The sequence below is a fragment of the Rhamphochromis sp. 'chilingali' genome (assembly GCF_963969265.1).
Source record: "Rhamphochromis sp. 'chilingali' genome assembly, chromosome: 21".
Classification (NCBI taxonomy): domain Eukaryota; kingdom Metazoa; phylum Chordata; class Actinopteri; order Cichliformes; family Cichlidae; genus Rhamphochromis; species Rhamphochromis sp. 'chilingali'.
Window position 1 is genome coordinate 9,543,352 of NC_137949.1, and position 27,195 is coordinate 9,570,546.

A 27,195-nucleotide genomic window follows, 5' to 3' on the forward strand; every position below is an offset into this window, starting at 1 on the left:
TTAAACCTGTTTACAGGATCATTTCCTCCGCTTTACGTTATAGTAAAGAGTAAAGTTTGCGTTATTAAGGGCGTGGCCTCTTTCATCCCACTTCCTGTTCACTCTGCCGTACAAAGGTTGGATAATCTGGGTGCATCCCAGGACGTCGCCATCACAGGTGGAACAGCAGGAAGCCGGAGAACACGCTGAAGTTTCGCGAGTCGTCATAGAGGCGGTAGCTGGCCGGCAGGCCGAGGTGCACCCGGTCGCCCTCCTCTAGCTGCAGACACACGGCGTTGCTTGTAGAGGCGTAGCCGCCGTGGTCGTTCAGGTCGAGGCTGAAGACGATCGGCTTGTCGTTCTTGTACAGGTACAGGCCCATGTAGCCTTTCAGGTAATCTGCAGCCGTGAAGCTGAAGACGTACAGTCCGCTGACAGGAGCCGTGAAAACACCTGAGGACCAGCACAGGTGTTAATCAGACAAGCACCTCAGGGAGGAGCTCCACCCCCTCCACCTTTGACAATATTAATATAACTCTGCAGTCAAACATATGTTACGTGGAGCTGAATATTTCAGCGTCATGTGGGCGGCACGCTCTACCTGCTGTCTGGTTGTAGGCTTCGCCAATGTTGGTGATGATTTTGGAGAAGATCAGAGTTGTTTCTTCATCAAACGGTCCCACTGACCCTGAATCGGTCAGACCGGCTGAAAACGCCACCCTGAGCTCACCTAGAAGAGACAGATGTGATGTTTAACCCACAGCTGGCTGGTGAGGACATTTAAAGTGCCGCAGGCGTGGCTGACCTGCTTCCTCGGACGAGGCGCTCAGCTGGTTCAGCCTGACCTGCAGCTCTGAGAGAAAACATTCAGATGTGATTCAAGTTAATCGGACGCAGAAAGCTTCGAGGTCGTTCGTTACCATCAGCGCGTCTCTGTGCCGCCGTCAGTCGGTCCGAAACAGACTCCAGCTCAGCGGCTCGCACTGAAAACAGAGCGTGACACTGTGAACTCGGATAAACGCCATCAGACCTCCCGACAGTCCGGCAACGTAACAGAGGTCACCTGTGTTTTGTGTCGTCAGCTCGTCCACCTGCCGCTTGGTGACGTTCAGTCTGAGCTTCGTGGCCAACAGCTCGATGTCACGGCCTGAAAACAGTTTTTATTTTAATGACCTGCAGAACAAATGAGACCCCGACCTTCATCTGCGTCTTCAGCTGTAAACATCTGCTCTGCAAGCTGAGCAACAGCAACAATAAACAGTGGTGTGTAGGGTGCTACGCGTCACCTCAGTGTCACTTCATGTCTGACTGAGAGCTTTAATGAGCGACTCTTGAAACCTCAGGTAGGAGCTGATGACGGTACCTGCAGCACGAGTGTCCAGCTGTTCCAGCTGTGTCTCAGAGGATCTCAATCTGACATCCACGGCTGCACAACAAACCACTTTGTCATCGTTCACACAGAATTTCTAAACAGGTTCTCAGTTTCCGCTTTGCTTTAAAATGTCTACAGTTGGTACAAAGGTGTGACGTTAACCTTCGTGTGTTACCTGTGTGCTCAGACAGCAGCTGCTCCAGCTGTTTGTCTCCACGTCTCAGCCTGGTGAACATCTCTAAACAGAAACAGCAGCTGTGAGCGTGCTCAGAGCGATTCTCACTGCGTGCTCTCTGACAGCTGTACCTGTGTTCAGGTTGCCCTGCAGGCTCGCGCTCGCGCTCACGTTTGTCTGCAGCTTCGTCAGTTTGGAGCTTTGATCTGAAACGTGAACAGTAGACAAACAAAGGGCCCTCACACACATACGCTTCCTTTCACCGGAGATTTCATTCACTTACCTGATGTTTCAGTCTGCAGCTCGTGGATCTGATGCTCTGTGGAGTTTAGTTTAAGCTGCAGCTGCTTCACTGAGTCGGTCTGAGCTGGAAACAGCACAGGAAACACATCACAGGTCTGACAGCGACACATCGAGTGTGAATGACAGGTTAGTCTCTGTTTAGACGCAGACGACACTCCGATCTCTGTCCTGGGAGATGATCCTGAGTGTGTCTGGCCTGAATGTTGTTAAACTGAAACGGAGACAGATGCTGCAACAATCACCAGCACGTACGTGTCCACAGAGTGATCAACATGCTCAGTTTTCATCTCAGTCTGAATCGTCAACACCACACAATCATTTTTGTCAGTGTCGACCAATCAAAGCACTGGGAGGAGGAGCCGTTTGTTTTATCTCATCATTCTGTCAGCGTCCAAACTCACTGTTTACACCGACGGTAAATCAGAGGATTTTCAAAATAAATCTTATTTATTCATTACTGAAACTGTTGAAGCTTCCAGGGAAGCATTAAAATTTTCTTCAGTTTCAGCTTCAAAGTTCAGTGTTTCCTACATAAAGTTGCAACACTTCACTCTGTTTGTGTGGATGTAACGTTCATGTATCGCATGAGCATTTGTAAAACATGCCAGTCTGAAAGCTTCGTGTGTTACCTGTGTGCTCAGCCTTCAGCTGTTCCAGCCGTTTTTCACCATCTCTCAGTTGGTTCATAATCTCTGCAAAGTAAAGTAAACACGGTTGATGGTTCTTCAGGGAACCTTGTTAGATCCTTACATGACTGAATGTTTCTCTCTGCTCTGGCTGTATGAAGGTTTACAATCAAAGGTGGGCACACATGACTAAAGTATCCCATTAAACTAAACTGATCCAAATAGCAACTTGTTCAAAATCGTTGTTGATCAGTGTGATCGAAGCAGCTCTGAAACAGAAGCGTCTGGACTTCCAAAAAGCTTCTTCAGTCCTAGGGTCAAATGGTGGAGAGTCCCTGAGAGGGTCGTGGACCAACTATTGATCCTCTACCTAATCACACAAACCAAGGTGTGAAAACAGGTGTGGGTCCCAATCAGCCAGGATGAGACCTGGCCCCACCCTATCATGTGATTTCCTGAGGTGAGGATGTGAGTGGGCGTTAAGGCGTCTGGGAAGGATCTCAGACTGGATTATAGATGGCAGACAGATGGTGTCGTAAGCCCCGCCCTGCGTTCAAAGACTGTTGTTCACAGTGAACACAGATGCTTCTTTCACTCCTCTTTCAAACCGTCTGTCTTCTCTGTCCAACATGTGAACATTGGCATCCTCGAAAGAGTGACCTTTGACCTTTAGATGCAGATGGACTTCCATGTCTTGTCCCGTGGAGGTGGCTCTTCTATGTTGTGGCTGTTTGGTGGTGCCAGTGTAGGTCTGAGCTCCGCACAGCTACGTTGCTGAGTTTGTGTTGAACCAGTGTGTGTGTCCGAGTGTGTGTCTGAAGTACACTCTTCTGAGCGTTGCAGCGTCCCTTTAATAGCATCGCACAAACTCTCTGTATCTTTTCAGTTACAGCGCCCAGCCGGGCTGTTTCTGGGCAGACTTTACTGTTCCAGGAGGACGCTTCGTCCTTCTGCACCCCAGCAGGTAACAGAGTGAAACATGGTCAGGCCACGCAGCTTTCACCAGATCATGCTGACGCACGCACGCAGGCGCGCACACACGCTTTATCTATGCAAACACAAATCCTACAGTGAAGTTCGAACAGCTAAATCTAAATGTGAGGATAAACTACAGTTTTCGTACACAAAGTCAGATGTTGGATGAATATGAATAAGACGATATCACCAGACCAGGCAGGAAACTGTGTTTGCCGTACTGCGGCCATGTGAGATGAACTTGGGATCTCGTTTCCTTTGAAATGCTTCAAATATGCGACCGCTCGCAGTCAGCTGCCATCTTGGTGCATCAAGAAGCGCTAAGAGTTGCAATATTCAGCAGACTGAGATGAACTGGAAATAACCTTCACCAGTGTGATGATGACTGTGTCAGTCAAATCACGGTTGCTGGCTCCGCCCTGTGCAGTCACCTTGTGAGGCAAAGTGCTCGCACCGAGGCGGAGCACTCGACCTCAGGCTGACCAGTTTACAGCCACTTAGTGAATGCGACGTGGGCAGCACCAAATGTTCCCAGACACAAAAGAGTTCCGCCTTTTTTACTGTAGTGTGACGGAGCCATGAAGAGTTCCTCTGAGAACCAGCTCGGTTCAGGATGAAGTCAAAGTCAGAGTGTGTTACCTGTGTGCTCAGACAGCAGCTGTTCCAGCTGTTTGTCTCTCAGCCTGGTGAACATCTCTAAACAGAAACAGCAGCTGTGAGCGTGCTCAGAGCGATTCTCACTGCGTGCTCTCTGACAGCTGTACCTGTGTTCAGGTTGCCCTGCAGGCTCGCGCTCGCGCTCACGTTTGTCTGCAGCTTCGTCAGTTTGGAGCTTTGATCTGAAACGTGAACAGTAGACAAACAAAGGGCCCTCACACACATACGCTTCCTTTCACCGGAGATTTCATTCACTTACCTGATGTTTCAGTCTGCAGCTCGTGGATCTGATGCTCTGTGGAGTTTAGTTTAAGCTGCAGCTGCTTCACTGAGTCGGTCTGAGCTGGAAACAGCACAGGAAACACATCACAGGTAAACTGAGAGCAGCTGCATGCTGTCACATGTTGCACCCTCAGATCACCTGACTTGCCTGTGCCGGTCAGCTCCAGCTGCTGCACCTGACTCTTCACAGCCGACAGGTTTTCTTCCCACGAGGCTGTGACAGCTGAGAGGGGAGGAGACGATCCCAGTTATGCAGAAACTCTTCACCTTTACTGGATCAGAGCTCGTTTATGAACACAGGACTGGAGCGCGTCCTTCACACGTCTTCAGCAGCTGTCTGAGGGACACGCTCTCCAGTCGACACGGACGCAGTTTATCGTGTTACAGCAGACAGATCTGATCATTGGACACAACATCTGGATCCAGCCAACACCGATGAAACAAACAGGTTGGTGAACATCTGGAAAGGTGAGCTCTGAGGTCAGCTGCAGCTGCTGCAGGTAACTCACACCTGTGGACTGACTCACCTGAGGTTTGTGTGTGCAGCTCATCCAAGCGGCGTTCAGCCTCACTCAGCCTGCTGCCGAGCGCCGAAACCTCCGCCGACTCCACTGAAATGTGAGAACAAAAGCGATGGAGGGTCGGTGAAACATGTTTGATGACGAACGGCTTCAACAGTAATCTACGGACACGAGCACTCGCAGAGATGCTCTCCGTGAACGTGTTTGCTTCCTCGCAGTAACATAATCACGCTGGCGCTCGTTTCTCTGTGCATCTTGCTGCATCAGACTATAAATCTCACGGCGTACTTCCGTCTCAGTTTCATGCACACAACGGTGAGAATTAACTTAATTTTGTTTTTCTAATCTTCTCTCCTGGCTCTCGGCGGAGGCGGTCGCATCTTCTCCGGTCTCCTCTCCCTTATCTTCGTCTCATCTCGGAGACGCTCTCCGCGTGTTCTCTAAGAATAACAAGGAATTATGGATTTGATCAACTGGTCTCTAAACACTACTAACACCCTCTCGATGAGAAACCTGGGTGCTGGGAGCCTGATCCTCCTGCAGGAACGTGCGCTGCCGGATTGGCACGACACCGGCGCATCGTGTGTCTGCCAACACTCTCAGAGGAGGACATTGAAGACATCGACCTGTTCTGGGCTGTGATAACGGGCTTCCTGCTGATTGGAGCTGCTCGGCCCTGGCGTATCGACGAATAATGAAAACCTGTTACAGCTGCTCAAAATCCCACGAGCACTCACACTGTTAACTGAACACAGTCTGGATAAAATCATGGAGAAGCTCACAACTCTGCAACGGGAGAGCTAGAATTGATAGGATTATGAGAGCTGCTCCATCCCACTTTGGACACATTTATTAACCCTCATAATGTCCTCCCGATTTCCACACACCTGTGGTCCCCAGGGGTCAAAAATGTCCCCATCTCCTTTGATTGATACTTAATTAATATGAAGTGGATTTTCCCCTACTTTTTATTAAAACTTAATTCAAACATTTTGACACATTTTTTTTTATTCCATTTCAAATTTAAATCTGATAAAAAAACCTCATAAAAATGAATTTTTTCTTTGTTTTTGGGTAAAAAATAAATTAAATCATCAGTTATTGTGATTATTGTTTCACAACCAGAGTCGGTTGCTTTAACAGATGATCACAGACGGGTTTATGTCAAAGTTAATTTAGAAAGCTGTTTTTAAACTACTTCAAGTTTTTTACTGGCAGCAAATAATCACATCTGTTGTCCTCTGGGCTCAAAAATGACCCCGTTTGCTTTGACTGTTTATAAAAGCAACAAGTATAAAATATCATCCATCTCTGTGTTTCAAGGTTTTATTCAACTTTATTCCAACTCATTGCCTGACAGTTTTCTATATTTTGGCATGGTAGGAACACCAGGGCATGAGTCTGAGTGAAGGCAAACTTTCATGAGGACAAAGGCGTGTCCATATTTGACCCAAGTGCAGGAGGAAGCTCAGGTTCATTCCTCTGCACTGGTCCCATCATGGACAGCTTTCTTTCTGCAGTTGCAGGCCAAGGGGCATATACAGTAAACAAGCTGTTACAGGTGATTGTTTTCTTTTGGAAACCTGCAATGTTAGGGACAACTCGTGTCCTGACTGCAGGACAGACGGTTTGCCATCGTACACGAGCATGTTCCATGTACAGCTGGACCTGCATCACATGCTGCTCATGTTTTTATCTCATAGCTCCCTGGTTTACTTGGATGTTCTGTTGGACAGAGTCCTCTGAAGGGGACTTGGTGCTCATACAGTCACATCAGTACCAGGATCTTACATCACAGCAGGAGAAACACCCACTTGTTCCATACACCTCATGGGAGCACGTTTGTGTCATGAACGACGATCATCTATTGTGTCTTTATCAAGAAATTATGTCCTTTTTGTGCTTCTATGATTAATCTTGTGTCAGCATGAAAACTTCTCTACCAGACTCAGGATGTCATAAACTGGCCGTAGCGACTCTACTGGATGCGCGGCAGTAAGAATCAACACACCCACATATGCCTACAGCTGCATTCGGTCCATTTTTCTTCCTCTCTCGTTGTCATTGCGTTGGCTGTAGAGCAGGTCATCTGCTAATTGGATGGTTGTTGGTTCAATCTCTGTGTGCTCTAGTCTGGAGTTCTTACCAAGGTGTCCTTGGGCAAGTTACTGAACCCCAACTTGGTCTCTGATGCATCCATTGGCATGTGAACCAGAGGCGGAGCCAGACATTTGAAACACCCGGGGCTTAGCCCAAAGAGTAGTATGCATGTGGGATTTTTTTATTTTTTTTGGGGGGGGGGTGGGTAGAAATGACTAAAAGATTAATAGGCTCTGTTCAAAAAAGAATGACTTCATATAGGGAAAAATATATATCACATGTGCAGGACACCTTAAACTAGTTTTTTAATTAAGCAGCAAGGCAGAACAAGGTCAGGCCTGTATCAAGACACAGGGACTAAACCCCAATTCAACCAGACCCAGAACTGATCCGGAATTAAAACAGGACTACAACAGTTCAAAATCAGGACTACTGAGGACTTAACCAAGACAGAACCAGAATCAGAACTAGATGATAGTAGCACTAAAAATCATCATAGACCTGCACTACACTTATTTTTTAATTCTACCAAAGTCCACTATTTAGATTGAGAAAAGTTTATATAATTATTCAGCCTTGTTGTGCAAACAAGCCTGCAGAACTTAATAAATACAGAATTTGAAAAATAACAAACCTAAAAAGAAACACTAGGTACGAGATACATGAGGACCTATGATACGGTGATACTTTTGGTAAACAACCATTTGACTAACATGTGTGTCTCACCTGCTCTTGTTCATCTCTGTTCTGTCCTCATTCTCCTCCATCTCCCTCTCTGTTCCTCTCTCTCCCTCTTTGTGCTGACAATCATCAAATATACAGTTGAAACCAGATATTTACTCTTCAGATAAAAACACTTTTTTAATTGTAACATCAAATCAGACTAAATGTTTATTTTTTTAGATTGATAAATATAAAAACATATTTGTTAACTTTAAGAGTAAAGAGAGAAACTATCTGTATTTCTTAATTGCAAATGGCACCAAATTGTATTCAAACTTGAGCCACATTTATGGAGCTCCACAGTTCTTTTCCTGGTGTTTTGGTTGACATCTCTTGATGTTCCCATGTCAAAGAAACAGGCTCTGTGTTTTGCCTTATATGCATCCACAGCTGTGCCACCAATTTACTCACATGGACTCTACTAACCTATCAGAAGCTTCTTCAGCTCAGAATGGAATCGTCTGGAGTTTTCTTATTAATTAACAATAAATTTAGTGTATATGTACTCCTAAATTTGATGAAAGTGATAAAAATAGCTCTGTCTCTCTTTATTCTGAAATTTAACTAATTCAAAATATATTTCAATATTTATCTAAAACAAAAGTTTACTCTAAATTGATGCTGTACAGTAAAAATGTTTTATGTTTTCTCCCTAAAGTGTATGTAAATATCTGGTTACAAATGTGAATATCCTGCTGTGTACTGAAATCCCTCTTGTTTTGCATAGAAATATACTGAACAACATACAAAGCATAATATATAAAATAACATTTACCTGAGTTTTTTCTTTGAAAGAAGCCTCTAATGTCCATTCTTATATTTCAGTACATAACTGAAACCGATTTAGTCGGGGAGGGTAAGAACTGAAAATATGAAATAAACACATGTAAGCTAAGACTCTCTAAAAAAAATAGCATTTGTTCGGCTTTTCATTTCGCCATTTGTTGATTCACTTGAAGAGCGAGTAACGTAATATTGGTCAAGTGATCAGTTTGATATCAATCTTTCGTGATGCACCGTCATATTTACATTATTTGTACGGTACGAATGATTTGCTTTGGTACCTGGTCAAACTTAAGCTCTCCTTAGTATGGCTGGCTCCGTCTCTCAAACAGCGCACTCACGGGCAGCAGCTGCCCCGCCCCCTCGCTCAGTCGCTTAGTGCCTGAGCTTGGATCATACCAATATCAGGGGGGATTCACGCACAGTCGTAAATTCCCACAGTGTGCACTATGTGCTTCGAATATTGTGTGTACTTTTTGTTTTATACAGTTGTCAGCCAGGCATCTAACTATGAAAAAATTGCACTCCAAAATACCCCGGGCTTCTGACAAAACAACCCGGGCTTAAGCCCCGTAAGCCACCCCCACGCTCCGCCCCTGATGTGAACGTTAAAAAGCAGAATACAAGCAGAATACACTGTGTATAATGCTTTCAGTACTCGAGTAGAAGAGCCACTGAAGGAGTATGGGACCTGGCACATGTGCTTGGACTGTGGTAGATCATCTTTCTCTGAGGCACATGAGAGAGTCAGGCATCGTCTGTCACTGGGAAGGATAGAAGACCAGATTAGTGTTTCCTCACGTTACTGCAAATATTCCTCTGTCTCAGCTGACTCCTCTTTCCTGCTTGATTCTTTGTCTTCATCATAATTGAAATGGATGATGTGTAGTCCTCTGACACATCTTCTATTTCAGTTTCACATTCTGAAAATTCAAGAAACTTCAAGAAGCCCAGTCACTTTCTCTCCAAGCTCCTCAGACTACCATGTCCTGGATGTCTGAGAACCTACTTGAACATAGTTCAGATTCTTCATCACTTTCCTTCACTTCATAGCCTTCTTCCACTTCTGCAGGTGGCTGATGTGCTTTTTCAGAGAAAGGGTAGCATGTGCTCTAAATATTGACAATATTTTCTATATCTTCTAACCCTGGATCTTCCTGAACATTGATTCTCCCTCCTCATTATACTAGAGGACAATATGTGCTTTGTTCTACTGGTCATTGCTTTGCACAACATGGTAAAAAAAAGTATGCTCATCAAAGTATGCAAATCTCCAGTGCAATGGAGGCTTGTGAGCATACTTTCTGTGTATGTATTATTGTAGAGTCTACCTTACAATACGAAACACTTTGATGCGGCTGTTGTTGTGATTCGGTGCTGTATAAATAAAATTTCATTGAATATAGAGCACCTGCCTCCTCATTGTGCTGCCTGTTGTTGTTGTTGTTGTTGTGGTTGTTATGACCAGTGCTTGACCCCACACATCAGTGATCCAAGATCAAAGATGTATGAAAGCAGTATGTTGTGAAAATACGGCTCTTTGCAACACTTTGTACTTTGGGGTCATTTTTGTCCTACGAGGACCACCAATGTTATAAAATTCAATAAAAATCCCATAAATAAATCAAATTACTTAAAACTTATTCCAATCATGCATAGCATAGTAATGAATAACGTCTGTTATTTTCAGACCATTTGATGAATAAAAAACACATTTTTGATAGCAAAAGATTTCTTTAGAGGACAAAAATGACCCAAGGACAACACCAAACCCCCCAAAATATGACTATCCAGAGTTGGGACCAGAAAGCAGAGTTGCAGTCTTACACGCCTCTCTGCAGCTTCTCTCCTCCTGCTAACCCCCAAAACCCATCTCCATAGTATGGAAGCCCATTTCCGCCACTTAAAAAAAAAAAAGATCCATAACTCAAAATTTCGAGTTGCTTTTCTCAAAATTTTGAGTTAATAAATCGAAATTTCGAGTTAGCGCTGCCAATCAGTAATCTACGTGAATGATGTCATTTCCTTGTTACCTGGAAGCTGAAGCCCTCAGCTACAAATGCTACAGCTAAGCTACCGGTATTACATCCAGTCGTGAATGCAGAGATTGCTGAGTGTTTTCAGCCTGGCTTCACAAATGATGAAATCCCTGTGTTATTAGCTGAATCACATGGTGTTACTATCAGCAAACGTACTCGCGAAAGCGCCAATTTGTTGGGATCCGTTTTTGAGAGCGCGTTCCTCTGCGCCATATGCTTCCGGGTAACAAGAAAGCGACCTCATTCACGTATATTTTTGATTGGGAGAGCTAACTCGAAATTTTGAGAAAAGTAACTCGAAATTTTGAGTTATGGATACTAGCTGTTTTTGGTTTTTTTTTTTTTATTCAGCGGCGGAAACGGGCTTCCATACCATAGAGACTGTGTCAGCTCCCAAACAGACGAAAAACAAACTAAAAACCAGCAAACAAACAACTTAAACATAAACACAAAGAAAGAACAATACAGTATCCACATCTGAACCAAAGAGTAAAACAGTGAAATGTGGATGATTAAATATTAGGTCTCTCTCCTCCAAGTCTCTGTTAGTACATGACTTAATAATTGATCAACAAATTGATTTACTCTGCCTTACAGAAACCTGGTTGCAGCAGGATGATTATGTTAGTTTAAATGAATCAACACCCCCGAGTCATTCTAACTACCAGAAACCTCGAAGCACAGGCCGGGGGGGGGGCGGTGTGGCAGCAAAGTTTGATAGAGAGGTTCACTGTGAAATAATGTGTCCTAAACTAGCCTGCAAATTCTTGCACAGTGGGAAACAAAAGTGAGGCGACCGTTGTTGTGATTCTGCGCTGTGTGAATAACACTGAATTGGGACCAGTGATGGACATGCAGTTGTTCGCCCTAAACCCAAACAATCACGAGCTTCCTCCACCAGCTGGAAGCTCCGAGGCTGAAACTAGAACAACAATTGAGGAGTTTTTCCTGTTCTCCCTTCAGGAGCTCAGTCTGAGTTCGTTTTTCTCCTCGTCTTTCCTCATATTGTGTATTTCCATCATTCTTCCTCTCTGATCGGTCTTCTTTATGTGATGTTTGCATAATGTACGGTCTGAAGGGTAAGGTGGCGCTGGAACGCCGACACCTTAACCCGGTTTCCTTCGGGATCAATAAAGTTGAATGAAATGAAATCTCTCTGAACTCTGATGTGAAATCATTCCCTGCAGGACGAACGGATGCTGCACCTGGTGAGGAGCTGAGCTGCTGCAGCGACTTCAGTCCACCCCGCAGAGCTGCAAACAACACGCCCACCCGGCAGCGTCACTCTGCACATGAACAGCTGATCAGCTGACTCACCTTCAGCGTCAGCGCTCAGCTCCTCCAGACGGGCGCCCAGTCGAGCCTCCAGCTCCAACATGTCAGGCGTCAGAGACGAGGCGTTGGAGGCCGGAAACTCTGCAAAGTGTCGACATGCAACATTAAACGCTCAGGTGGGCGGGGACAAAATGAAATTTTAGTCGGAAAACAATAGCGCCCCCGGTGGTGATGGTTTAAACATTCAGCATCAATTATAAAAATCACCTTTAAAAATCTCAGACGGGAGCTTTTTATTAATTTTTTTAAATTTATGTTTGATTAGTTTTCTTATTTATACAACATGTACAACAAATTCAATTTAATCACCGTGAGGGGGAAAGCAAAACCAAAGCGAACAACAACAGAAGAGACAAACGGACCAAAACAAGACCAAACAAAACACAAGAACAAACAAACAAACCAAGAAATACAATGACATTATACAAAATCGGACCTCCCATTTTGTACATATTTCAACCATTTCAACCAATATTCTTCAAATGAGTCCGCCTGGCACTTTAGCCTAAAAGTTATTCTTTCTATAACAAAAATATTATATATCACATCAATCCATCCATCTATGGTAGGAATATCCTCTTTAATCCAAAGGCGAGTTATGGCCTTTTTGCAAGCTACCGACAGCACACTGAACAAATACTTATCCGGTTTGCATAGATTAAGACTCTCTAGGTTGCCTAGGTACAACAATGCAAAATGAAATTGTATTTTCTTTTGGAAGATTGTTTCCATGACCTTGTCCTTATGTATTTCCTTCCAAAATGGAACCACACGGGGACATTCCCAAAAAATGTGGAAATGATTTGATGTTGCATGTCCACAATGCCTCCAGCATGTTGTATTCTGAGATTTTTGGGCTGGGGTAATAAAATAACGAAATACATTCTTCCAGCTGAATTCCCTCCACGAGGGGGAGCTTGTTACTGACCACTGCTGCCTACAAACCCATCCCATTCCTCTCCTGTTAGGAATAGATTGCTCTCCGTTTCCCATCTTCCTTTAACATATCTTGTATCATGACCCCATAGATTGATCAGTGAACAATATAATTTGGAAATAATTTTTTGATAGGGTGCATCTCTATATGCATTCTCGAATATATTTATAATCTCTTCATTCCCAGTCGATAACTGAGAATTTTTTAGCTTTTTATTCAGGAAGTCCCTCAGTTGCAAATATCTAAATAAAGATCTTGATTTTGCAACCCGAATTTTTTCTTAAGGTCTTGGAAACTCATCACTTTTCCATTTTTCAACAAGGTACTGTATGTGGTGAGACCTTTATTTGCCCATGTTTTGAATGTCGAGTCGATCTTGCTAGGCAAAAATTCTGGGTCATATGCAAACCATTTAAGGAATCCGGCCCTCTGGTTTAATTGGTACTTTTTAAGTACTCTTTCCCATATTTTTATTGAACTTACTATCCAAGGGTTGCCCGGGTCTCCCAGGAGTCGTAACTCTGAAGGATCTCCTATCAGTGCCCCGACAGGAAAATTACCTCCCAAGGACAATTCCACTTCCTTCCATCTTGAACAGTATCCAGGTTTACACCAGCCCACCAGATTTCTTATTTGTGTTGCCCTGTAGTAGTCCTGTAGGCAAGGGAAGCCTAATCCTCCTTTATCTTTGGGAAGCTGAAGTGTTTTGAACTTAACTCTTGGCTTTTTACCCTGATTTTATCTGTTTTGATTTTATATACTGTTTTGTTTGTTTGTTAATTAGTTAAGCTTAAATTTCAAAACTTACATTAACTATCTAATGTTCTGATTTTATCTGTTTTGATTTTACATACTGTTTTGTTTGTTTGCTTGTTTGTTAAGTGGGTTAGAGCTCTGGGTAGCTCCCCAGCTGGGTCTAGAGAGTATTTTAAATTCAGGGAATTTAAAATAGAAAGTAGCTCGTCCACAGAAGGACTGGTAGCTCCCCTTACGATAAGGGTTCAGATCGCGCGAACAGGTGTGAAATGTGTGTGTTTAGTTAGTTAGTTTGTTTGCTTGTTTTAATCAATTTTAAATCATGCTTTTTATTTGTTTTTGTTTCTAATGTCTCTGTAAAGCACTTTGAATCACCTTGTTGTTGAATTGTGCTATACAAATAAATTTGCCTTGCCTTGCCCATATAAATCTTGAGAGGGTCCTATCCCACTCTACAAAGTATCTATCAGGGTTTTCTATAGAAACAGACTGGAATAACTACAATATCTTTGGGAGCATATTCATTTTTATGATGTCCACTCTAGAAGAGATGCTTAGATAAGGGATTAATGACCATCTGCTAATATCTAGCATGATATCTTTTTTAAGTAGGGAGTAGTTGATTTCTTCCAAACTGGTTATATCCATTGATAAATTTATGCCCAGATATTTGATAGTTCTTTTGTCCCAGCTTAGTTTGTATTTGTTGAGCAGATTTGGGGGGGGGGGGGGGGGGGGGGCTATAAAAGCTACTAAGAACTTATGTTTTTTGTATATTCAATTTATATCCCAAGTATAGCCCATACTCCTTTAACACTGACATGAGCTCCATAAGTGATTCGGTAGGTTTTGATAAGTAAACCAAAATATCATCTGCAAACAAGGCCAATTTCTGCTCACTTCCAGCGATATTAATCCCTTTTACGTTACCATTCTGCCTAATCCTTTGAGCCAATGGCTCTATAAAAATAGCAAATAAGAGTGGACTCAGTGGGCATCCCTGTCTTGTGGACCTTTCAAGCTTAAAAGCATCTGAAAGTTCACCATTAATCTTTATTTTTGCAGTTGGGCTATTATACAAGGCCCTCAATATAGTGATGATGGACCCATTAAACCCAAATCTAAGCATTGCTTGGAATAAAAATTCCCATCTCAAGGAGTCGAAAGCTTTTTCAGCAACTAGACTCAATAATATAGCTGGTATTTTATTTAAATTAATATGTCTAATAATTTGCAGAGTTCTCTTAACACTATCATGGGTTTGGCGCGACCTAACAAATCCAGTTTGATCTAGGTTTATTATCCTTGGGATGATCCCTTCAAGTCTCCGTGCTATGATTGACGTAAACAATTTGTAATCTACATTTAATACACTTATTGGCCTGTAGTTGGAACATTCTAGTTTGTCTTTATCAGAGCTTTATCGGGAGCTTTTTAAAGGTGATTTTTTTAAGCCGACCCTCGAGTCAGCAGGACAGGAAGCGAATCTGACCTGAGATCTGCTGCCTCAGCTCCTCCATCAGACTCTCGGTGTTACACAGTCTGGCCGCCAACACTGAAAACGAGCAAACACACACAGGAAGTTTACACACAACTGCTTGACAAAATAAAATGGTGGAGACTTTTAGTCTGAAATTTTTCTGAGGAAGTACAACTGAATGTCAGTGTGAGCAGCGCCCCCCAGTGGCCACACAGCGTCACCAGTCAGTAGAAACACAACTTCCTGTTTTTCATCATAAGTCTGGCTCACAGCCACAGACTGTATATAAAAGATGTACACCCTTTATGTCCATCTTTAAATACCGTCAGTGGGACTTCCTGCTTCAAAGAAAAGTTGGTTAATCTATGAAATTAGAACTAAGTCACCAAACAGTGAGTGCTTGATGATGATGATGACCTGCGTTCTTCCTCCTCAGCTGCTCCACGGTGCTCTCGCTCGCCCTCAGTCTCGTCTGCAGGAACGGCAGCTCCGCCGCCAGAGCTGCAGACACAGCAGTAACCCAGTGTAAGGTCCACAAACCTGCGAGCCGCTGCTCAGGTGACGACGAGGGTCCGAGACTCACCCGAATTCTTCTTCTTCAGGTCGTCCGTCGAGCGCTCGCTGCTGTTCAGCCTGGACTGAAGTGTCGACACGTCGGCGGCTCGAGCTGAGGGACGACACAGGACATCAGAACCACCTCGGACTTAGAGGCCGAAGAATCTGATCCAGGACCGAACCCAGGCCAGGTTCGGTCCTGGATCCATATATGTTAAAAAAATCAAAAACGATTTTCAATTTTTTTGTAGTTTATTGCACTTTTTTGCAATTTATGTAATTACTATGCACTTAATGAATACATATTATTAAAATCTGGGCTATAATGGTTGTATTGATGTATAGCAACTTGAAATGCTCCCAAAAATGGCTCCACAGCATGTAAAAATATAATATAAGCTCTGGCGGACTTGGTTCTATGGTAGGTCTTAAAGGGTTAAATGCTTACATATACACACACACAGTTACTGTCCCTCCTAGGGATGGGTATCGTTTAGGTTTTATCCGATACCGGTGCCAAACTGGTACTTTTGAAACTGTGCCGGTGCTCAAACGGTGCTCAAAGAATGGAGGACACAAAATTGGTCCAAAAACCTCTCATGTTCAGCTGTTTTTTGTAAAAAGATAACAATGTTAGCCTTTTCTGCAGCTGTGGGGCATATATGGCATCACTCTTGGCTGGAAGCAGTGCTTAAACAATGGAAAAAACACACAAACTTTGTCCAAAATCCTCTCATGTTTAACTGTTTTCCACTTTTTCTTTGGTCATTTTAGCCTTTTTGGCCAGGGTGAAGGGAGTATCTGCCATCAAACAAGAAGACAGCTGCATGTAGCTATGATGATGTTTGCTAGTTCACCTTACATGCATTAATTTAATAATAATGGATTGGATTTATATAGCGCTTTTCAAGGCACCCAAAGCGCTTTACAATGCCACTATTCATTCACTCTCGCATTCACACACTGGTGGAGGCAGCTACGGTTGTAGCCACAGCTGCCCTGGGGCAGACTGACAGAAGCGAGGCTGCCATATCGCGCCATCGGTCCCTCTGGCCAACACCAGTAGGCGGTAGGGTAAAGTGTCTTGCCCAAGGACACAACGACCAGGACAGAGAGCCCGGGGATCGAACCGGCGACCTTCCAGTTACAGATACGCTTCCCAACCCCCTGAGCCACGGTCGCCCCAACAACGTGGTTAGCCTACTCAACATAAATTACACACGAACAACATTAAGCTACTCCCGCAGAGAAGAACGGCTGCTGCTGCCATCGTCATCCTCATCATTTCTGCTACACTGACAGGGCTAGGGGCCAGGACTCTCCTCTTCTGGTTTTTGGGGGATGTTGCTAACTCCGGGTCCGTTAACAGGCAACCCAACCGCAGTAGATGTGCTCGGTGTGAGGTCTCGCAGCAAGCTATCAAATACGGCGCATTTTTCGGCTTTTAAAAAAAAACGCTATGCGTCGCCAGGTGTTTCATCGGATTCGAGGTGTTACCTCCTTTGCACAGTATCACCTTAAAGCACTTGTTGCAGGCTGCTGAGTTTGCATCTTTTGCTGTGAAGTACAGCCAGACTTTTGACCGCTTCGCCTTGGGCATTTTTAATCTGTAGCTCTGCTCTAAAAGAACGTACGTACCTGGACCCGCCTACTGTCCTCGGAAACGTAAAATGATTGTGTCACAGCTCAGGAAAATAAAGCACCGAAATGTGCGCTGCTTTTCGGTCTGGTTACTACCGTTTATGTCAGAACCGGTGCCGTCATGGCACCGGATACCGGTACCCATCCCTAGTCCCTCCACACATACAACTCGGTTCTGCTGCCGCCAACTCCTTCAAAACAACCGCCAGAGGAGAAAAGAACAAAATCTTCAGAGAAGGAAGATGATATCTCCAATAAAACTATTTTTGAAGCCATTATGGGACTTGACAAAAAATTTGAAGCACAACTGGAGGATATCAAGGAACAAAACAAACAAAGTGCAGCTATGGTTGCCAGCTTGGCTAAGGCTGTAGAGTTTAATGCTGCAGAGATAGTTGATTGCAAATTGAAAGTTGTTAAACTGGCAAATGCGAATGAACAGCTGCTTAAAGAAAATGAAGACTTGAAAAGAAGAGTGAGAGAACAAGAGCGCTACCGAATGAGGTGGTGCCTAAAACTGAAAGGGGTGAAGGAAGACAAAGATGAAAACATTAGAGTGAAGGTTTTGCAAACGCTTCAGAAGATTGCCCCTGACTTGAACTTAGAAGAGGCCGTTGATATTGTCCACCGCTTAGGGAAACGAGTTGATGGCAGAAACAGAAACATCATTATTCTATTCACACAGAGGCGAATTAAAGAAGAATTGTGGAGGCGCACCAAAGACTCTTCAACCTGCAAGCAAGAAGGCATCAGCTTCGCGGAGATGTTGCCGCAGGAGGACATACAAGATCGACAGCGCCTATGGCCTCTGGTGGAGGAAGCAAGACGTGCGGGTAAACGGGCCTACTTTCGTGGTCCACATGCCTTCATTGATGGACGCAAAGTTGAGGAAAGACAGGAGAACTAAAAATGACAAAAACTGAAATAGTGGAAACTTGTTCGCGGTCTGAGGAGCTCAGCATTTAGTACTTTTTTTTTTCTTCTTTTTCTCACGTGGTGAGTGATATTCTGTCTATAGTTCATGTTGAATGTTAACATTTGTTTTGGTTCTTTAAATGTTAGGGGTTTAAGAGAATCTGTTAAAAGAAAAGCCTTATTTTTGTACTGCAAAGGTAAAAAATCAAACTGTATTTTTCTACAAGAGACTCATTCATCTGATAGTGATGTATCTTTTTGGTCAAACCAATGGGGTAGCAAAATCCTGTTTAGCCATGGCTCAATGAGGTCGGGGGGTGTAGCAATTTTATTCAATAACTTTCCCGGGGATCTTGTAATACAACGAACTGACTTGAATGGTCATTGGTTGATTGCTGTAATGAGAGTTGAAAGTTTGTTTTTCATTTTAGTCAACGTTTATGGATATAACAATGAAAGACAGAATAAAATTATGTTAGAAGATATAACTTCAAATATTTTTGAACTTAAAGGTCGATACCCTACAGAATACATTTTAATGGGTGGTGATTGGAATATGACTCCTGATGAATGGACTGATAGATGGCCCTCAAGGACAGGTAGACCACAAAAAAATAACCTAATTATAGAATTTTTGATTAATAACAACTTGACAGATATTTGGAGAGTAAGAAATCCAGAAATTAAGAGCTTTTCCTGGTTTAAACCAAATGGAGCTTGTAAATCTAGAATAGACTATTGGCTAGGAAGTGACATCATTCTTAGCCACACTGTAAAAGTTGCAATGTCAAATGCACCTCTATCTGATCATTGCTTTATTGAACTGTGCTTAGAATCGGAAATTAGACAATCAAATAAAAGAACTTATTGGAAGTTCAATGCCAAACTTTTACAAAATGAAGACTACTGCAACATAGTCAAAAAAATTATAAAAGATATTATGGCTGATCATCTAATTGTAGGATATATCAATAAATGGGAATTCATTAAATTCAAAATTAGAGAATTTAGTATTCAATTCAGTAAAAACATAAGTCAAAAGCAAAGAGAATATGAATGTAAATTATTCCAAGAAATTACTTATTGCTGTAGTAAAGATGATCTAAATACCCAAGAAAGGAGTAAACTTATGGAGTTGCAAACTAAATTAGATCAGCTCTACCTAAATAAAGCAGAAGGAGCTTTTGTGCGTTCACGGGCCAAGTGGATTGAGGAGGGGGAAAGAAATTCTTCATATTTTTTTAATTTAGAAAAGAGCAGACAGAAAATAAATTTTATATCTTCTCTGTTAATTGATGGCATTGAATGTGACGACCCTAAAATTTTGGAGAATGAAACTTATACATTCTATTCCAATTTATACTCCTCACAGTTCTCCCAAGCAGATTGTGATGTCTTTTTTGATCAAATAGATAATCTGATCCCTAAAATTGATGAATCATTTAAGGAATTATGTGAATCTGACTTCAGAATTGAAGAGTTAGATGCATCTGTTAAGAAAATGGCACTTAATAAATCCCCTGGTCCAGATGGGCTGACAGTTAATTTCTTCCAATTTTTTTGGGAAGACTTACGGGAAATTTTATTCAAAGCTATACTGGCCAGTATTGAAAAGGGAGAATTGATGTCTAGCATGAAACAAGGATTAATTACATTAATTCCTAAACCAAACAAAGATAAACGACAATTGGATAACTTAAGGCCCATAACTTTATTAAATACAGATTATAAAATTTTCTCTAGCTCAGTTGCAACAAGGCTCAAACAAGGGGTTTCAAGTATAATTAGTGAGACACAATCAGGGTTTTTGAAAGACAGGAACATTCATAATAATATCAGATTGGTTTTAGACTTACTAGACTACAATGATCTGATTAGTGATGACAGTTTTATTCTTTTCTTGGACTTTTATAAAGCTTTCGATTCAGTAGAACATCCTTTTATTTTAGAAACACTAACTCGATTTGGATTTGGGGATAAATTTAGGAAGATAATAGATATACTGTATAATGATATAAATAGCTCTGTGTCATTAGGCTATGGCACTGGTAAAAGATTTAGCGTCAAAAGAGGAATTAGGCAAGGGTGTGGAAGCTCTCCGTTGTTGTTCATAATGGTTGTGGAGATGCTCGCAATTCTAATTAAAAACAGCAGCGTTGCCGGAATTGAGATTATGGACAATTCTTTAATAATTAGTCAACTTGCGGATGACACTACTCTTTTCTTAAAAAATGAACATCAGATTCCCCTGGTAAAACAAATAATCACTACATTCTCAAAAGCTTCAGGCTTAAAGTTAAATTTAAATAAATGTGAATTATTGGCATTAAAGGAGTGTAATTCACAATTACTGTACGATATAAAGGTGAAGAAGGAGGTAAAATATTTGGGCATCACAATTTCAAAAGATCACAAAGTCTTAGAAAAAGTAAATATTTTAGATAATGTTGACAAATGTAAGACAATCCTAAATAAGTGGTTACAAAGAGACATCACAATTTTTGGAAGAATATTATTAACCAAAATGGACAGTTTATCTAGATTTATATATCCAGCTTACTCTCTATCAATATCGAATAAAGTTATTAAAACAATTAATAGCTTGAATTTTAATTTTATTTGGAGGAATAAGTGCCATTATATATCTAAAGATGATTTGGTTAAACCATACATTGAAGGCGGTGGAAACGCAATTGATTTTGACATAATGAATGGTGTTTTGAAACTTAAATGGTTAAAATCCTTCCTAAATAATCCACACTCCATTTGGTTTTTTATACCAAGTAAGGTCTTTAATACACTAGGGGGTATCGACTTTCTCCTAAAGTGTGACTTTGAAATTACTAAGCTACCTGCTAAACTCTCTGAATTCCATAAACAGGTCCTTCTTTATTGGAAAATGTTATTTAAACATAATTTCACTCCACATAATAGCCCAATTTGGAACAATAGATATATACTGATGAACAGAAAATCTATTTTTATTCAAGATTGGTTATCAAAAGGTGTTTGGGCAATTGCCCATTTTGTAGATGAGGAAGGACATGTTCTAGGACATCAAGATTTTTGCCAAAAGTTTAATATCCAATGTTCTAAAAGTAAATTTAATCGGGTTATAAAATCCATTCCATTGTCACTTAAAAACATAGTTGTAAATGATATAATATATTCTGACATCTCCCCCAATTTAAGGCAATTATATATAGATGGTATTCGATTTTGTGATGTTAAATGCAACAATAAGTTTCTTAGATCTTCATTAAGGAGTCTTTATTCTCCAAATTTACTTAGACGTAATTACATATTAAAAGATTTCCAAAGGGAAGAAATTGAAAAAATAAGAACTGATTATATCACCTTCCCTATCCCTCCTAAAGGGAAAGAAGTCCAATTTAAAATCTTGAATAAAATTTACCCGACAAATAGACTCCTTAGTGATAGATTCAAAATAGAAACGGGTAATTGTGTATTTTGTGAAACAGAAGAGGAGGATTTGGACCATCTATTCTTTTTGTGCAATTTTATACAAATATTTTGGTTGGATTTTCATACCTGGCTTTATTCCAGTGGGATTCAAATTACCCCATTTACCTTAAATATGATAATGTTTGGAGTGTTTTTGAAAGAAAAGAAAGCTAATTATGGTGTTAATGTGTTATTAATCTTGTGTAAGTATTTTATACATAAATGTCGCTTTTTTAAGATTAAACCAACACTGGCTCACTGGAAAAACGACCTAAACCTGTTGGTTAAATCTTTGACTTTAGTTAAAAAGAAAAAGGCTGCTTTTTTTGTTTCCTTTGTAGAAGATTTTGATTTAGTGAGTTAATAATCTGTTAATTTATGTGACCCCATCTTTATATTTTATTTTCACTATATATGAAAGTTGCTAATATGTAAGAAATGTTTATTCTCTGAATCTGTAATATATGGTGCATTTTGTTTGTATGTTTATATTACTAATAAAAAAAAAAAAATTAAAAAAAAAAAAACAAAAAAAAAAAACAACAACAACTCGGTTCTGCTTGTCGCTACCCGATCCGTACCGGAAACCTGATCGGTACCCCGCATGCGCGAAAGGTGTCTACTTCCAGTCGAAGCATTTTACGATAGTTACGGGTCAGAGTATCTGTTAAGATGTTAAGAATAACAAGTATCTCTTAAAATGTTTCCGATAATGAAACATTTAATATAATGTAGACAAAACCAAATAAAAAGATAGCGACAGATCAGAACTCCCGATCCGTACCGCGCATGTGCAGGGGTTTTCTTCTTCTTCTGTTGGTTTAATGGCAGTGTACTCCCCAGTGTACGAGGATACTGCCCCCTGCTGACCGAGTGAATGAACCCTATTGTAAACTGAATTGGCGTCATTACAAACGTGTGTTAAATTTGATTTAGTGATAGTCGAGTTTGTTTATGCTTGTCTGTGCGGAAAGGATTGTTGGAATAGTGATGATAATGTCCGCTATCACTGTCAGTTGCCAGTAAACACTTCATCTGGCTGCTGAATCTTCACGTGACACATTACAAAGTCTGTATTATTAACTCTGTCATTAGGCACCATTCTTCTTGTTTTATGGCGCTTTTGTTTTTTACTTATTTGTCCCCACCCCCTCAGGTTTGACCTCTCATTCATTTAATTTTCTTTTAGTCTTAAATTAAACAAACAACATATGAAACAAAAGTAAAGCAAAACAAACCAAGCATGCAGAAATCAAAACAAGAAATAAGCAAGCCCCACCACAGTACAGTTTCTTTCATATGAAAAAGACAGAATGTGTAAATTTGCAGATTCACAAGTTATGGAAAAACAAACAAACAAAAAGAACAACAACACCATTACCAGCAACAGCACCGTCCTGGGTTAACCCCGTTTTCTTAATTCTTGTACTCATTTAAAATTAGGTTTTTATATTTTAAACTGTTTTATGTTTTTACTTTCTTTTATTTCTTCAGTTAGACTGTTCCATAATTTAACTCCTGCAATTGAGATAGACATCGTTTTTAAAGTCGTTCTAGCACTTTGTATTTTTAAATTCCACTTCCCTCTTAAGTTATACCCACCGTCTCTTTCTATGAACCATTTACAGATTTCTTTTGGAAGCAATTTATTTCTTACTTTATACATTATTTGCGCTGTTTTAAGCTTCACCAATTCTTGGAATTTAAAAGCTTGCATTTTGACAAAGAGTGCATTTGTATGGTCCCTGTACCCACATTATTATTAATCTAATGGCCCTTTTCTGTATTATAGTTATTGTTAGTGTGTTACTTTTGTATGTTTACCCAGACCTCGACACAGTAGCTCATATATGGCAGTAGTAAAGCACAGTATAACATATGTTCTGATCCAACATGTGCTTTGCTTTCCCCATGACGGCCCCGTGCCAGTTTCCCCCGAACATCAGTGCTGTGTGGCTTCCAGCTCGTGGTCAATGATCACCCCAAGATATTTTATTTCATTGACTCTTTCTAAACATACATTGTCAACACATATTTCTACACTGATGTTTTTCTTTTGGTTTCCAAACAACATAAATCTGGTTTTATCGAGATTCAATGATCATTTATTTATATCAAACCACTTCTTTAATATCGTTAATTCCTGTGTGATCATCTCCAAAACCTGTGGCAATTCCACACCTGAACACAGTATATTTGTGTCATCTGCAAATATTACAAACTTTAACATCTCCGATACTCTGCAGATATCATTTAAGTACATAATAAACATTTTTGGACCCAGTACTGAACCTTGAGGTACTCCACAAGCTATATCCATCAAATTAGATTTATATTCATTTATTTGTACATATTGTTGCCTATTCTCTACATGGATTTTTACCCAGTCCAAAACCACTCCCCTAAACCCGTACTTTTCCAGTTTGTTATTAGAATTTCATGATTAACAGCATCAAACGCCTTCTTTAGATCTAAGAAAACGAGTGCGTACCTCTTATTATCCACACGTTCTGTCATCTCTTCCATTAAATCTATCAGTGCCAAAGCTGTTGACCTGTTGATCTGAACCCATACTCACCATCTGTCATTAATTCATGTTTTTCCACAAAACTGTCAAATCTTTTTATGAAGAGTTTTCCAGTATCTTAGAGAACTGGGAGAGTATTGACACTGGTCTATAGTTTGTAAAGTGATGCCTTTCACCAGTTTTGTAAATGGGAATAACTTTAGCAAAACCGCTGTTTGAAACGACAAGTTGAACATATATTTTAATGGTTTTACAACACCATCAATCTTTACTGTTACCATATCAATATCAGTCCAGTCTGTACTGGTTTTGTTCTCTATGTCATGAATCTCTTTCTCTTCCACTGCGCTTAAAAACATTGAGCTTCTATTGCTTTCAGTATTTTCACCAGTGTCCCATCAACCTTTATTTCTTCTGCCAGTTTTGGCCCTATGTTTACGAAGAATTCATTAAAGCCATTTACTATCTCTTCCATGTTATTAATACTTCTTGTCCCTCTATAAAGTACCCATCGTTATTCCCTGATCCATCTTTGATTACACTGTTTAATACGTTCCAGATATCTCTTGTGTTATCTTTATTGTGTTCCAACCTTTTAATGAAATACTCTGTTTTACAGGATCTCATTATATTAGTTCATTTATTTTTGTAAGTTTTATACTTCCTTTCAGTTTCCATGGTTCTCTTTTTTATCAATGCTCGATATAGGGGATTCTTTTTTTGCTGGTATTTTGTAGTCCTCCGTGGTCTTCCTGCATAGTTGTTTTCCTGTTGATTTCAATTACTGGACAGTTTTTATCAAGTAACGTGTTAAATGTTCTCAAGAATCCTTTGTAAGCTTTATTAACTTCGACCCCCCCGCTCTAACACGAAGCTCTCAACCTACAGCTCCAGCTTTGCCTCTTCTGCCTCTTGTTATGCGACAGCCTCTAGTGATTAATACACGAACAGGTTCCTGCTGTTTAGGCTCAAAACAGTTTGATGTTTTTCGCCTACCTGAGGACAGCAGGACTCACCTGTGCTACACCAGCTAAACTCACTGCACCACCTCTCAGTCTGAGGAGCAGCTATGACACTTAATGTGACGGAGGAGGCCTCACCTTTGCTTTGCTCCTCCAGCTCCTCCACCCTCCCCCTCAGCTCCTCCGCCTGTCGGAGCGCTTCCTCCTTCAGTCCCTCCAGGCTCCGTCTCTGCTGCTCGGCCAGCACCTCTCCATCCCTCAGCCAGCTCTCCACCCTCCTCAGGATCTGACGCCGGCCCACCTCCTCCGCCTTCAGGCTCAGCACCAGCTCCTTCAGCCCTCGCAGTTCATCCCAGAGGATGGGGAGGGCCTGGGAGATGACCGCCGGCGGGGGGACAGAAGCCTCCGACTGGCCCCGACTGACAGAGCAGCAGAGCAGCAGAAACAGAGCAGCAGACCTTCTCGCCATTGTCCTCCACCTGCAGAAATCCTTCAGCACAAGGACGAGGGGGTGGAGTCTCCCCACAAACACGATTCAAAACAAACAAGCAGAAAACACAAAACTGCAGTTTGTAAAAGTGGGTGTTATTAACAAGAATAATAAGAGCGAAAGCAGAGCAGCTTCACCCGCTTCCTCCTGAACCCTGCGCTCCATAAGCAGCTTACCCAAAGAAGAAAGGCTGCTTGCACTCACTTGGCATCCAGTAATCATTCGCCTCACAATAAAAAGGCTTTTCAGACCTTTCTCAGTCACGGCTTCCCACATGCTCCAACCCAGATAATCATGCAAAGAATTCCAAGTGTGAAAGAAAGAACTGTGGTTCACCTTCAGCCTTTATGAATCCGAGCACTGTTTCAACAGCTACGCTCTCACGTCCTCCTGCGCGTCAGAAAACAGCTGACAGCTGCAATAACTGCTCACTGAGCCATAATAACTCAACGGTACCAGGGTGGGTAACCGGAGTAACGTTGAACCCGAGGGCAGGTAACTGGAATAACGTTGAACCCGAGGGCGGGTAACCGGAATAACTTTAACCTAGCATCCAAACGACAGCGGCCCTTACAACTCAAAATCGCAGCTCAGCTCAGGTGTGTGCACGTTGTGTGATTTGCAAAATAAAGTGCAGCTGACAGGAATCGTGTTAAAACCTGATCTGTCGCTGCTCAGGGATTCATCCACATCAGTAAGAGTGTAAATGAATACAGACAAAAGAGCTCTCCATCAAAAAGAGAATGAGAGAGAGGCAGTCAAAGGAGAGAGCAGGGGTCAGTTAAAGTGTAGTTTAAATAAGGTTTAGTTTGTTCTTACACCTGCTGAGACTGAAGGCTGCATGGTGCTCTCAGGGACACAGAAAGCAGATCTGGGGTCAGATTCATCTGATACTGGCTAGAAATAAAATAAGAACTGTTTAGTACACTCACAACGAAAGAAAACGAACACATGTAAACTCCGCGTCAGGGAAGGTAAACCTTCACTACAAGCACACCTGAAGGAAGCCCAGGTGGGTCAGGAGGACCGTGGTAACGGATGGTTGCACTCATTACAGTCACTCTGTACAGTTCACGATCCTGCAGGTGGGCGTCAGCAGCATGCAGTGAAGTAAACCTGCACCACACATCCCAAAACATTTTCATTAACTTTGACTGTAACAAGCTTTGTTGGCCCCGGGCCGGCCCTGTTGTTCCGTCTCCACCCGTTTTGTTTTTCCACCAACCGTGCTGCTCGCCTGGTCTGACCTGTGCCACGAACACTATGCAGCCTGGGATCCCTGTGACATCACTGCAACTGCTCAGTCGTGTGAAATCATCACCTGTCCGTGCTCACCTTGTGCTTGCTGTGACAGCCTAATAAACAGACCCATCAGCTGGAGCCGTCCAATCAGACAGCCTGAGCTCAGGTGTTCACACCTGCAGAGCACAAGCAGCAGACGCTGACGTCCCGCCAGCATCGGCGGGTGAAGTCTTTAAATCTATCAACACAGCACGCCGTGGCGTGAATCGTGCGGTTACTGTGGAGATGCTGTGAGTCCTCACACACACGGCTATTACAGGTGTACACTCACCTGTGCTTCAATCCACCTGCAGGC

At 41.8% G+C, this 27,195-nt stretch overlaps 1 protein-coding gene across 1 annotated transcript; it reads right to left on the minus strand.

Moving 5' to 3' along the window:
* LOC308389031 (uncharacterized protein) lies at nt 1-27,006 on the minus strand. Its single transcript, XM_080870151.1, has 21 exons — nt 26,596-27,006; nt 25,935-26,495; nt 25,247-25,598; nt 15,627-15,710; nt 15,461-15,544; nt 15,056-15,118; nt 11,853-11,951; nt 4,897-4,980; nt 4,518-4,592; nt 4,347-4,430; nt 4,195-4,269; nt 2,459-2,521; nt 1,810-1,893; nt 1,658-1,732; nt 1,527-1,589; nt 1,343-1,405; nt 1,043-1,126; nt 900-962; nt 785-832; nt 581-709; nt 1-432 (listed from the first exon to the last, which is right to left on the minus strand). The coding sequence occupies exons 3-21, from the start codon at nt 25,575-25,577 to the stop codon at nt 152-154; spliced, it is 1,932 nt and encodes a 643-aa protein (XP_080726277.1). The 5' UTR covers nt 25,578-25,598; nt 25,935-26,495; nt 26,596-27,006; the 3' UTR covers nt 1-151.
* Nucleotides 27,007-27,195: the final 189 nt, after the last annotated feature.